At 57.5% G+C, this 13,727-nt stretch overlaps 1 protein-coding gene across 2 annotated transcripts; it reads left to right on the plus strand.

The window, feature by feature from the left end:
• The first annotated feature begins 6,154 nt into the window (after positions 1 to 6,154).
• On the plus strand, positions 6,155 to 10,409 carry VSX1 (visual system homeobox 1). Of its 2 annotated transcripts, none has more exons than XM_052806771.1 (5): positions 6,155 to 6,575; positions 6,899 to 6,977; positions 7,222 to 7,345; positions 8,344 to 8,512; positions 9,168 to 10,409. In XM_052806771.1, the coding sequence occupies exons 1-5, from the start codon at positions 6,188 to 6,190 to the stop codon at positions 9,431 to 9,433; spliced, it is 1,026 nt and encodes a 341-aa protein (XP_052662731.1). In that variant the 5' UTR covers positions 6,155 to 6,187; the 3' UTR covers positions 9,434 to 10,409. The 2 variants fall into 2 exon arrangements, with proteins under 2 accessions (XP_052662731.1, XP_052662730.1); XM_052806770.1 differs by having other exon boundaries at positions 6,156 to 6,575; positions 8,332 to 8,512.
• Positions 10,410 to 13,727: the final 3,318 nt, after the last annotated feature.

Genomic DNA, 13,727 nt, shown 5'->3' on the forward strand with positions numbered 1-13,727 from the left:
GGACTCTCCACCACTTTGGGGTCAGAATAAAGTGAAATCCTCCTTTCTCTACCCACCAACAGAGATATGTTAGAAATACTGAAATCACTGTTTCATGTGTTTTCCTGGATTTCCCTGTGTCTGCGGGGCAAGTCACTTGCTTCCAGCTTGCTGCAGGTCAGGGCAGGGAGGTGGGAAGGGATGCATTTGTTCTGGGCGGCTTCTGCTTGGCGAGGTGCTGGGTATGAACGTGGAGAAGGTGCTGCCTGGGGGTTCACCGTGCTCCTGAGCTGGGAGCTGAGGAAGCCATGGGAGGCAGCAGAAAGAAGAAAATGCAGAGAGGTTCAGATGTTGTGACAATGAGCACTGGACAGGCACTTAGAGAAAGAGAGGGATGGCTTGGAGGCTGGGTGGGTAGAGGTGTCTGGGAGGGAAAGAAGGCTGTGAGGTGGAGAAGAGGCAAGGAGAGGAAAAAAATCAACCTTCAAGTCACCAGAGGAGCAGCCAGTTCTCACAATGCCTGTTTGCAGCCCAGGCACTTCTCCATCACTCCTTCACCTCCTGGGACCAGTGGCTTCCAAACCAGCCCAGTTGTCCCGGAGCTTTTCCAACACCCCTTGCACTCGCAAGCTGTAGCTGTGGCTCTCGGGGGGGTGAGGTATGCCCTATCCCCCAGCACGTTGCTGGGTATCTGAGAGCCAGCCGGGTCAGGAGACTGGAGTCCTGGAGCCAAGCCTAGATTTCCCATGGAAGCAACTGGGGTGTCAGCCACAGACTGGGATATTTTATGTTACACCCAGAGTGCTGAGCAGCAGCAATGCCTATGGCACCTGGATAAGATGCCTGCGCTAGGATCCAGCAAGATTTGGCTCCCAGCTCTGTCCCTGTCCTGCTGCCTGGTGTGGGTAGGTCCCTTCCCTTCGCCCTCCCTGTTCCACGTAGCGCAGAGAGCATCTGCCCATCGCTGCTGGCATCCTCCAGGCTAAAGCAGAGCGAGCTCCCCCAAGCCTCCGTATCTAGATGGCAAATGCTAGAACTATGGATGTCAGTGGAGATATTCTGAAAGACCTTGCTGGGCTTTAACTTTTTTTAACTTATTTGCACTTCATGTCATTATCTGATTGAAGGTCAAACATCTGAATGAAGAAACTAGCTGACAATCTTCCAGTCTGTAAGTTAAGCCTTCAGTTCAAAACCCACTAAGGTCAGTAAAAATCTTCCAGGGGGTTTCATTGTCCTTGGGTTGAGACCTTCACAGGATCAAAAAATTCTCTGCTCTCCCAAATGTAAAAGAAACGTGAGGTGGTGGTGTTTTTCCATTTAAAAAAAAAAAAAAAGAAAGAAAGAAATCTGACTCCATCGCTTGGGAAGTTTCATTTCCAGGGCACGTACCAGAGTGGGACAATGTCTACCCCTCTTTTGGGAGATGCTGATTTAATGAATGTGGCAGCTATTGTGTGTGCTTGGGAGCCTCACAGCCGTTTTTCTTCTGCTGATATTTTCTTTTCTTTTCTGCTTTAATGAGTGTTTCTCTAATTGACTTGATGATTTCTGTTTAATTAGCACATTTTGGAGGAATGATCAAAAAATAATAAGATAAAGTAATCGGACAAGCATAGTGCGGAGGAATAATAGCTCCTTTGTGGGGCTAATTGGAATGGACAGTCCATCGGCTAGTTTGGGGCTCCTCACAGTTGGATATTCCCAGCCTAGCTGTGCCGTGTGCCCAGGACTTCCAAGCACCCACATAGACCCAGCTCCGATAGTCATTTCAATTAGCTTTAATGAGCTGTGAATGAGCACCAAGGAGAACCGAGTCTGGACCTGCCCTGTTTTGCCATTGCCCAGATTTTGCAGAAGGCTGCGGAAGCAAGCGGAGTTTGCCCAGGATCTACGCCAGGCAGAGCATCCCCGGGGAAGGCTGTGTCCCAGCTCACGCACCCTGTATAGGACAGGAGCGGGTTGCCCACGGGGATGTGAGATGAGCAGGTAAACGGGACTAGAAAACAACAACAAAGTGGAGTGGAAGCGAAAAGCACCAGCTGAAGGAGCAGCCAGAAATCAGAGCTATGGCTGTTGTGCCTGCTCCGCCTGGGTTTCTTCATAAACACCCTGTCCCTCATGTTCCCATATATCACTTAAAGGTTTACACCTCTGGGACAAGCCCCAGTCTCCTCTCTAGCAGCAGGGACAGGGCTTTCCATGGGCTACATCACCTATAGCTTCTGGAGATACACAGGGTGAGCTTCTCTTGCTCACCGATTGCCAGTCATGCCTCCAGTCGAGGCTGTAGGTGTAGCACCTTGATGGTCATTTGTTTGCCCTGTGTTTGGCTAGGAATTAATCAGGAGATGGGCTCCAGGCTGCTGTGACAGCTGTCTGTGTGCGGCACTTCCCAGCAGTTTGATTAAATCTGCGACACTCCAGATGTGAGAGCCCTGTGCATCAGCACATGGTTTGCTCTTAAACTCCACTTAAACCGTGACTGCTCTTCTGGTTTTAATCAAAGGCAAATGCCTTAAGACAGAAATCTGTGCAGAGGAATTAGTAGGGATGTCTCTGGGGCATGCAGAGTGGGACATGGAAAGGGACCTCCCCCAGTGGCAAATTAGGGCTGCCGATGCACTTGTAGTAAGCTTCGCTGGCGATGCTACAGCACTAAGCAGGTGGCGTGCGTGGCCAGCTGTGGCTGCGCTCACCCTGCAAACCCTTTGCTTCAGCCACGTACACTCGAGCTAGAAACGAAGCACTTCCCGCAGCCCGGCAGTGCCGGGGAGCACAGATTTCCCCATTCGTTTAACCTGGCTATGCCGCCTGCCCCCGCAAATCCATCACCCCAAAATGGAGGATATTTGGCCATTAGATAGATCTACTCCCAATTGGCCAGGAGCACACACATAACTCACCACTCAGCCCTGGCTGCAGCCTGCGAAAAGTCCCATCACCTGCATTGCAAGGAGGAAGCCCACCTGTAACTCAGAGGTGGGGATTTAGCCTTGCGAAATACGGACGTGCCTCACTGCAACGTCCCCCTCTTTGCTGCCTTCTCCCCTAGCGATGGGCTATTTCTCAGTTCCTTTTCATCCATGTGTCAGAGGCAACGTTTTCACAACAGCCATCACTTCCCTGTGCTCCCAGCAGGACACGGAGGAGGTGGAAGAAAAGCCCTTTTCCTTCTGTCCATGCTTATTGAGGCAGGGACCTTCTCCCCAGGCTCCCACCTTTGCCAAATTGCCTGCGTTGCCGTCAGCTGGCTGCCCACCCTGCCGCGCTCCACTTCTGGGCCACCCTACACCAATGCAAGGTCCACCACGGCCACCAGTCAGCCGGCTGAGCTTGCCCTACAGAGCAGGCACCCGAGGGCTGTGGCTTCAACATCATCCCTGGGGACCAGGCTCCAACCTCGCTCCCGTGCCGGGTTGCCAGGAGCTGATGCGGGTGCGTGGCACGGAGCCGGCGGGGAGCATCGGGCTGTGGCTGCCGACACAAGTCCAACGGGTGGATGTGCAGCAGGAGCCGTGCTTTTGGAGAGGGGTTCTCTGTCCAGCCTGGAGCACGGGAGCCTCTTCCACCCCGTGCTGCCTGAAACTGTCAGATGGTCCTTTATTATTGACCTGATTCATATCTAAACCGGGGAGGTGAAAGCTGACTTATCCCATTACTAATCCCCTAAACCAGGCCCTTGAATACCTCCTCCTTGCTTCCCCCTCATCATCGCTACAGCAGGTGGTTGCAAGGCAAATGCACATCTTTCTGGGGTTTCCTTGAGTTTCATGTCCCTGCAAAAGCCGGGGCCCCAAAAACCCACCAGCCGCTGGCTTGGGAGCCATCGTTGGCTGAGGAGGGTCTGCCAAAATGTTGCACGTATCTGTAATCCCCCAAGGATGGGCAAGGCTCGTCCCCGGTGTCTGAACGGGACAGTCCCAGCCACCCGTCCCATCCTGTGTGCCCGCACGACATTATCCCTTAGGGTGCTGCAGGGCACCGTGGGTGCCTTGACGTGGTGCTGGTGCAGCCACAGGGACGAGGGGACACGTCGGGGACTGTCCCACCTCGCTGTGCCCCAAGTCCTGCAAAGTGCAGCGGGGAGCAGCACGCAGGGGACGGGGTGCTCCAGCATCGCCTGTGGGCAGCACCCACCCCTGGGACATGGGTCTGCACTGGGGCCGGGGCGCTGCAGTCTCCGTCCGCCCTGGCCGGAGCCCTCGTGGAGGGTCTGGGTCCTGGGGTACCCTGGGGCTGCCGGGCCGGCTGGTGCAGGCGCCCTGCTCACGGAGGGGGGGGTGAAGCCGGGGGAAATTAGAGCAAGGGGCGATGTTTGATGTTCTGCTCTTTAAGCGATTAATAATCTTTCGGCGTCGGAGAATCAGCTGAAAATCTTCCCTGGAAAATAATGAGCAGAGAAACATTTACTGATTAGTCTAATCCCAGCTAATCCTATCTGATGAGCATATATCAAGATATCCTTTAACTGATTTATTGTCCAAAGGACCGGTGGAGATGCCCCTCTCCACCGTGGCCGATGGAGCCGGCAGTGGCGGCAGGCACGTCCCCCCACCTTGTCCCACAGCCCTGTCCCAGGAGCGGGCGCATCCCCGTCCCCCGTGGCACTCCCACGGTCGCCCGCTGCCTCGGGCAGCAGCGCCGTATCCAGGCCACCTCGCCAGCACGGCGAGATTTAATCGCTATTTCCATTTCTGCATCTATCGGCTTTCTCTTGGGTTTGAGCTTTTATGTTTCATAAACTGATTAGGAGCAATTATACGTGCTTTATCCCCAAACTTTCCAAATGCCTAGGCCATATGCATATTTAAGGCTTCATCATCTCTCCCAACAGCTCAGCCTGAATGTAAACTGCTGAAATCAAGCTGATTCTGGGACAACGTCAAAAATTAGGGTTTTATCCACTAATATCTGCTCGGACAGGAAATTTGTTGTGGGTGGTGGCTGGATTATGGCTTCTAATTACTGTGGCAGATCCTCCCTGCCTGACAGTGAAAGTCTCTGATTCCAGCAAAACTGCGGCAAAACCATTCTGGAGAAGCGAAGGTGCCCAAGGGGACCCTGGGGTGCCCTGTCCCTGGGTGGGGGGCAACCCCAGGTGGGGATGCCCTGAGCATCCCTGCATCCCAAGCACGTGGGGCCCCCCAATTGCTCGGTGGCTTTGGGAGCGTGACCCCCACACACACCTCCCGCTCCCCTCGCACCCATTTGCCTTTCTTGGCGCGAAGCGCGATGGCCCAGAGGGTGCCCCCCCGCCGCCAGCCCCCAGCGCCGGCCACGGCAATTATCCTAAATGAAAGTTATTGTTCTGCTAATCCCAGGAACAGCTTGCGAGGGGAGATTTGGGTCTTTCTTTAATAATGCAAAGTTAATGCGGAGTCCCCTTGTAATTATCTTTATCAGAAGGACCCTCGGTTAATCTGACCGTCCAGCGAAGGCCCAGATCAGGCGGCCCGTGTAAGCCGGTTGTAAATCGTTTCCATCAACAGATGAAGGGAAGGGGGGAAAAAATAGCAGCCCAGGTGCAAGAATCTGGGAGCAAAAGGGAACACGGAGGCCAGGCACCTCGAGGTGGCCCCAGACCCGGTGGCAGGACACCGGGGGTCACAGAGGGTCCTGCCCAACAGCCCCCGGCCGTCCCCATCCCTGTCCCCATCCCCAGGGACAGAGTGGCCTGGTGGGATGCTCTGGCTGGGGTGTGGGGCTGAAGGGCCACCGGGTGGGATGGGGGTACCAGGGAGGGGACCTGGGGAGGCCACTGCGGAGCCCTGGAGGAGGGGACATGGGGACAGAGTGGGACAAGACCCAGGGAGGGAACCCACAAGGATGGGGGGGGGGGGGGCTTATGGGGGAGCTGGGTGGCCGGGACCGGGGGCGGCGGGGTGCTGAGGGGGTGCCGGTCCTGGCGAGGGACCGAAGGGGACCCAAGGAGAGGACCCGGGGGGGACCGCAGGGGACCCGGCGAGGGGCTGGGGGAGGACCGAGGGGCGGGGGCCGAGGGGAGCGGAGGGAGGGACGGCGGGAGGAGGCGGCGGGGGACCGGGGCGGTAACCGGGGGGGCCGGGGGCCGTTAATCCGGGGATTGGGAGCGGCCCCCCCGCCGGCCCGGGGTGTGATTGGAGCCGGAGACGGCGGCGGGACGATAAAAAGGGCGGCGGGCGGCGGTGCCCGCTCCGGGCCGGGCCAAACGGCGGCGGCGGCGGCGATGCCGGGCCGGGCGGAGCCGTCGGGGGGACGCACGGTGGCGGCGGCGGCGGCGGCGGCGGCGGGGCCGGTAGCGGTGCCCGTCCCGGTAGCCCCCGGAGCGGCGGGGCGACCGGGAGGCGCGGGGCTGCGAGCCAAAGGTTTCGCCATCACCGACCTGCTGGGGCTGGAGGCTGAGCTGCAGCCGCCCCCCGGTCCGCCCCCCGCCGCCGCCGGTGGCTACGAGGGCGGCGGGACTCTGGGCTTGGGGTTGGGGCTGCTCTGCGGTTTGGGGGGACCGGGGACCCCCTGCCTGCTGCCCGCCCCGCTACCGCTGCTGCCAGCCCGTGGTCCCCGCCCGCCCCCCGGGCCGCCCCCCGCCGCCCGCCGCCACAAGGAGAATATCTCCGGTAAGCGGGGACCGGGATGGAGGGCTCGGGGCGGGGGTGGGGGGGATCGGCCCCGTGTATCCCCGTCCCGCAGGGCTGCCGCCTCTCCGACCCCCCCCCGCCCCCGGCAAGGGTGGGTGTCGATCCCCTTTGCCCCGGGATGGTGGCACCGGTGCGGTTCTCCGGCCTCGGCGGTGGTCCTGATGTTACCGGTTGGTGCGGGAAGGGAGCTTCGTCCCGGGCCTGCTCCCCGCGGGTGGCTGGAGCCGTGTTTTGGGAGCTGGGTTTGGTGTCCGTGCTCCCAACGGGAATGTGACTCTTCCCCTCCCGCATGCTGCTGCCAGACGAGGACAGCCTCTCCGGGGACGCCAGCGACCTGAAGATGCCCACGTCCCAGATCAAGAGGAAGAAACGCCGGCACAGGTAGAGCCCGAGAGCGGGGTTGTCCCCATTCTCACCTCCTCGCTGCTACCGCCAGCCTCCCCGCTGTCCCCTCTGGTCCTCGGGCTGGGGCGGTGGATGTCCCCAAGGGAGCAACGAAAGAGAAGGGCTGTAGCTGGGGGGAGGATTTTCAGGTGGAAAAACCTCAGCGGGGAAGGGGCTGCCAGCCCCGCTGCTTGCTGTAAGGGTCTGGACTGTGTCACAGGACGCTCTCTCTTCTCGGCAGGACGGTGTTCACAGCTCACCAGCTGGAAGAGCTGGAGAAGGCTTTCAACGAAGCTCACTACCCTGACGTCTATGCCCGGGAGATGCTGGCCGTGAAGACGGAGTTGCCGGAGGACAGGATACAGGTGGGTGGCTGTGCTGGTCCTCTCTCCCCGTGGAGTCTGCGGGCAGCTGGCTGTCTCTTCTGCTCTGCGACCAGTGAGCGCTGGCGGTGGGAAAGTGGTGGCACTGAACTGATGCAGGCGGTGGGAATGTGGTGGCACCGAAGTGCTGCAGGATGCTTGGGGCGGGGGGGGAGCAGCTCAGCTTCCCCTCCCCCCCCGCTCCAGCACTGAACAGGCTCCAAATGGAAATGCAGAACCAGGGGACGGAGCTGGCTCTGACAGCTGCTTGCTGCCAGCAGCTCGGCTCTGTCCTCCGGAGACTCAGCTCCTGCCTGAGCTGGGTCTCCGGAGAGCGATTCAGGAGCTGCTGGGCCAAGCTGTGTCCCACTAGCTTGCTCGCTAGCTTGTCCCTCTGAGGGACACATGGCATTTTAGGGCCTGATCCTGCCCCACTGTGGAGCAGCCCATTGGCTTAAGAATGGGGTGGTGGTTTGGGCAGCAGCCAGGCTGTATCTACACCCCTTGAGGCTTTGAACGCAGGAAGGGGTTGGGGAGAGGGACCTGAGAACTCACTGTCATCGTTGGTCACTGCATTACGGACCCCTTTTTCTGGAGAGGTTGGTGCTCCGTGCGGAGGCAGCAGAGGGGCCCTGCGGGCAGGCGAAGCGTAGGGTGACTTTGGCTGGGATCACCCTCCTGTGTCACGATCAGCCTCGTGTAACGTGTGTTCCCTCTCCCCCCCCCCTTCCTCCCCTCTCTCACTGACACCCACGTGTGTGCCCTCCTCCAACCCCCTCCCCACGCACCGCCCCGGCCGCCCTCCCTCTGCCACCTGCGCATCCGCACCCTGCGCTCGCACACCCAAACCCCTCCACGCACCCCCGCGGCTGCCCCCTTGCCCTGGACGCACGCTCCCCCGTGCCCAACGGGCCCTGGATGCCCGGCCGCGGGGGCTATCTCCTCCCCAATCCCACCCCTCCGTGCTCTCCTGGCTGTTACCCCTGAAGGTTTGGTTTCAGAACCGAAGAGCCAAGTGGCGGAAGCGGGAGAAGTGCTGGGGCCGGAGCAGCGTGATGGCCGAGTACGGCCTCTACGGGGCCATGGTGAGGCACTCCATCCCTCTGCCCGAGTCCATCATCAACTCCGCCAAGAGCGGGCTGGTGGGATCCTGCGCCCCATGGCTGCTGGGTAAGTGGGAGCTTGGGACTGGGCGGGGGGTCAGGAGGCAGCTGCGGAGCGAACCGCCCTTCCTTTTTTATGACGGTCCTTGCCTTTTCCCAGAAAAGAATGGGGCCTCGGCCATGAGCTGTATGCAGGCTGCCAAGCGCCCTGGCTTTTCCACTCCCTCCTTGCAAAGAACAGCTAGGAAAAGGCAAACCTTTTACTGCCGTGTCAGACAGGTGCCTGCACGTGCTGAGGTATCGCTTCCTAGTGCTAGCAGCCAGCACGGGAGTTGCAGGGCGGCTAGGAAGTCATCACCCTCCCCCCCAAACAAAACATAATGTTAATGCTACCTCAGAGCTACCCTCTGCTCATACACGGTCCTACGCTGAGGTGGCACTCGAAATCCTGGCTGGGATGGGCCATCACAGCCCCCCTCTCCCCGTAAGTCTTCCCCGCTGCAGGGGAGGTATGGACCAATTCTGCTGCAAGCCATCCTCTCGGGCTGCAGAGAGCAGGTGGCAGGGCTCTGGGTCGGGAAATGCTGGTAGCTAGCGTGAGTTTTCCTCGGGGTGCAAGCGAGAGCTGAAAGAAACAGCAGGAGGGCAGGAGGTGATGCTGAGCGGTCCCGGGCAGAAATAAGCAGCCGGCACCCTTGGCTTTGCTCTCTGCCCTCTGCAAGGCATGCACAAAAAGTCCATGGAGGTGAGCAGGAAGGCGGAGAGCCAAGAGAAGCTGGCAGATGGCTGGCGAGCGGAGCAGGAGGAGGAGGAACTCAAAGGGAAGCAGGCCAGTTCCCAGAGGGGCTCCGACAAGCTTGGCCCTGCAAAAGATTCGGAGGACACAGCCATCGACCTCTCCAGGACAGCCAAGCACGAGAAGAGGGGCGTACTGAGGCAGTGCATCAACGGGGACCCCCCCCCGGAGCAGAAGGACAGGGACCGCTGAGCTCGGGCTGCCCCGGAGGAGGCCAGACCTCGCAGCTTCCTGGCGAGATAATAGTATTTATTGATTTATTGAGATATATATATATATTTTTCTTAAACAATTGAACTTTTATCTGAATTCAGGGCATTTTAAAACTGGGCACACACATCCCCTTGTCCCCTCATTTTCAAGCTGTTCATTTCTCAGCAGAGCCAGGGTGGAGGGTGGGAGAGGTGTCCCAGCGGGGCCAAGAGCAGTGAGAAAATGAGACCGCGTTGTGGTCAGCACGGACTGCTGCTGGGGAAGAGCCGTCCTTCCCCTCTGGGCTGTGAACGCTTCCCCGGCTAGCCAGGAGCACAAAGAGCAGCAATGCAATGGGAGTCGCTCCCTTCTCAAATGCGCAGGTGCAAAGACGGTGCAGGAGTTTACAGATGCCTTTTCCGAGCACTTCCACCCCTGCACAGCACCCGTGGGGCAAGTCCCTCCGCTTTGAGCACACAATTCTTCCACCTCGAGGAGCAGCAGGGTTTTTAAACACGGTAGGGTTCATCCTCAAGCTGGTGTAACCTGACGGACACACCAGTTTATACCTCCTGAGGATCTGGCCTGCCAATGCAGCCTTATCACTGGATTTACACTGTGTAGCTTCCTTAACTCATATTTGGGAGAAGGGGGTAAAGACATTTTTGTTTATGCAATGATTTTGTACGCTCTTGAATGTTATATCTGCCACGCTATGCATAATAGAACAGACCTTTTTGAAAACCAAGCCATAATATCCCGGAGCAATTAAATGATTTTGTGAATTGACATAAGAAGATATTTTGTAATTGTCTGTAAAAAGTGTTAATGTCAGAGCTGTTTCTTGGTTGTCCTATATTTATGTCTAAAAGCACTTTAGTGATCTGGATTTTTGAATGTGGCTCTTCCTGTTTTGTCCACCATTTATTTATTACACATCCATAAATAAAATTGTGGTGTATCTTTTGTTTTCATGCTCCGTGTTGCAATTTGTACCTTCCTTCGGCACACCTCATGGTAGCTGCTAGCTTTGAACAGATCCTCTGCAGACTCGTGCCTAAACTGGGTTGGAGAGCTCTGCTGAGCCAGTGTAGTCATTCCAAGGGGGCAAAGCAAAGCCCTCGTGTGCCTCCCCAGAATTGAGTTCCAGTCCAGTGGCCTACACGTGCCAGAAGGTGATTGATTTGTGCCAGTCAAAGAGCCAAACCACAGCCGATGGGTTAGGAGATCGTCCGAAACGGAGCACGTGGCCAGTTCCTGAGGGAAGTCATGGGGAGAAAGTTGCTTCGTTCTCCCGAGCGTTGTTGAAAATCCTCCTTGATACAGCTCAAGTGTGAGGTTCTTCACTGAAACGTCTGCCGCCCTGATGGCAGGAAAGGTGCTCTACCTCTCGAGTCTCTGTGCAGTCCTCTCCTCCTCCTGCTGATCCTGCCGCTTCTGAAAGTGTGGAGTTGGGCCCTGTGTCTCCACATCTCTTGTGATGAAATACAAGGAGCAGCTGCTCACTTGGGCTAGGTGAACGCACGATGGGAGGCACCGCTGGGGGAACCTCTGCCTTCTGGGGAGGGGCACAAAGCAGCTACATGGTCCCAATCGCACAAGCACCCCCAGCGAGGCACAAAGGGTGCCGTGGCCATCCAACTGCCCGATTCCTGGCTGCGACGGGTCCTCACCTCACGGCTGGGCTGAACTGGCCCACGCACACGCCGCGACAGCTCTCGTGGAACACCTCCAGTTTCAACCGCTGGCCAAAACATAACGGAAAATTATCAGAAGGTTTTATTAAAATCTGAATAATTCCAATTTGGAAGGTTTCCTAATACAGCTCAGGGGGTGTGCGGCCATGTAACGATGCTGTCACCTGTCCCCACCTCTGCTGCTTGGCCTGGCTCCTTGCACACAGGCAGCCACCGGCTGTGCTGGGCGGGCAGAGAGCGGTGGGACACTGGCTGGGAAGAGCAGAGCAATAAAAAGTGGCATCTGCAGATTCCCTGCCTTTCCCCTCCTCTGCTTGGCCAGGCCCTGCTGGGCGGGGGGGAACATATGCATAGCAAATACAAGCTTTGCAGCAAAAAAAAAAAATGTTTGACGGGGGGGCCGTGGGGAGCACGGTTCAGGGAAGGACCAGCCAGGGCTTATTGCAGCAGCAATTAGGCTCACCGAGAGCCGAGACTTAGCACATTGGAGGCCTAATCCTGCCTGAGCAGCATCTGCAAACCTTTTATTTGGGCCGTGCCATGCTGGCACTGGATGCCTGCAATCATTTTTTTTTTGCCCTGCCCGCGTGCAGATGGCCTGGCTCTTCGCCTTGTGTTGGGTGCAGCGCCGCGAGAGCAAGCATGTCGCCACCACAACTGCTACAAGGGGAAACACCACAGCCCCGGCCCCGCACAGGGGTGCGGACAACTCTCCTGGTGGGCTCCCAGCTCTCACCTTCCGCCGTGAAGGGGGAGTCACGGGGAGGGCTGCTGGCCCGAGGTACTTTTAGTGTGCTAGGAAGTAACCACAGGATGCAGCCGGGTACGTCGGGGCTCAGAAGAGGTGAGAGCCCAGGGGAGGCCAAGCGAAGGGAGGTGCTGGTGGGTGACAGCAACTGCCCAAGGCTGGGCTCCCAGTTGCCACCAGGAGCTGGTGGCAGGGTCTGGTGGGGCAATCCTCAGAGGAGGGACAGTCACTCGCCTCTTAGCTGTCTGCGCTAAGCCTGGCAGGGAAGTGCTCGCTGTCCTCCATATGTCACTGTGGTTGTAGCGGCAGTAGGAGTACGGCAACACATTCTTCTTGTCGTTGCTTCACATTTCATCCACCCTGAGATTAGCGGTAGCCAAACCCAGCCACGACTCCTGCCAGTACCGGTTCAGACCAGGGCCGGTTACGACAGTGCGACACAAGAAACCCTGACTTATGGCAACGGCTGCCGCTTGCGCACACCTCCGCTGCTGCAGTGGGGTTGCCCATGCGAGACCCAGCAGCCATCTTGGTGACCACACCAGGGCCTGGCTGGCACGAACTTCCCTCCGTGAGGAGCCTTGGGGGTCCCTCAGCCACAGAGGCTGGGTTTGCTCAGGTGGGAGATCCCTTCGACGCGGCATGGGCAGCGGAGTCGGTAACATCAAAGCCACCGTTCAGCAGCCGGCGCTGCCGCAGCCTCACTTCAGTTCATCGGGGCTGCCATCCGCCCTGGCACATCCAGATCTTTTCACAATGCCATGTATACAGCGCTAGCCGGGGACTTAAGCGATCTGCTGAACCAATCATGGAAGAAGGGATGAGGAAAGGGAAAAGGGAATAAAATGAGATTATTTTGGCACCTCTCGGCTTTTATGGGATTGGAGGCTGACTGCCAGGCATGCACGTCTGGGGGTTGCAAGGAGGCAGTTGGGGGTGTCCTGGTGATGGCCCCAGAGCCGTCCGGTACAGAGAAGGCCGCAGGGCTGCATTTGCAGAAGCATCCTCATGGTGCCATTTCTGCACAGCTTAGTAATATTCATTCCTAACTGGCATTTTGTCTCAGCCGATCCTCCCAAGCCCCTGGCTAGATTTTCAAGACTGGGACGTGAGGAAGCGAGTACGAACGTTTTCTAAGTGCTCCCTCGTGTGGAGCGGGGCGATGGGACACAGCGAGCCGTCCAGGAACGGGGAAGGCTGGCTGGAGTCCTAGAGGTAACCAGAAGCCTCACTCCTTCCCCTCAGTCCAACAGACCCCTGTCTACCTGCGGGGCGACATGCAGCGGTGCCTGGATGCAGAATTAAAAGAATCCTACGGGGGGTTGTTTTTCATTACTCGCTTCTTGGGTCGCCAACAGGCACTCGGTACAATAAGCGGTCCCTTCCCCAGAGCAAGCCGGGTTCTGGCAGCGGGCACAGGCTTCCTCCAGACTGCTCCTTTCCGAGGTTAGTTCAGCACTGACACCGACACAAGCACGTTCTTATGAACCAAGCGGACGTATTCAGCCTGCAAAAATCTCACCAGGCTGGCGCCGGTGAAGGCAACATGTTCCGCTTGATAGCATATTTCCATACATTCTGTATGGTATGTCTAAATATTTTGATGGTTTTAATATTTTGTACCAGCTGTGGAAACTGGTTTGCCGCTAGGTGACTGTAAAAGTGAGATGTGGTAAATAATTATTAGAAATCTTATACTGACACTATGATTGAAACAATAGACAAAAGTATAGCCAAGCAATTAACTAGGAGAGGTAGTTACCCGTAAGTTTTGCAGTTCTTTGCTCTTATGACTAGATGTTCCTGTACGCTAGATGAGAACAACGTTGAAACTGACCACGTGTGATTG

The sequence above is a fragment of the Harpia harpyja genome, chromosome 13, assembly GCF_026419915.1.
Source record: "Harpia harpyja isolate bHarHar1 chromosome 13, bHarHar1 primary haplotype, whole genome shotgun sequence".
NCBI lineage: Eukaryota > Metazoa > Chordata > Aves > Accipitriformes > Accipitridae > Harpia > Harpia harpyja.

Coding starts and splice junctions, on each gene's coding strand:
- VSX1 (XM_052806770.1), top strand. CDS start 6,188: ATGCCGGGCCGGGCGGAGCCGTCGGGGGGACGCACGGTGGCGGCGGCG. Junction 6,978..7,221: donor AGGAAGAAACGCCGGCACAG/GTAGAGCCCGAG, acceptor TCTTCTCGGCAG/GACGGTGTTCACAGCTCACC. Junction 7,346..8,331: donor TGCCGGAGGACAGGATACAG/GTGGGTGGCTGT, acceptor TTACCCCTGAAG/GTTTGGTTTCAGAACCGAAG.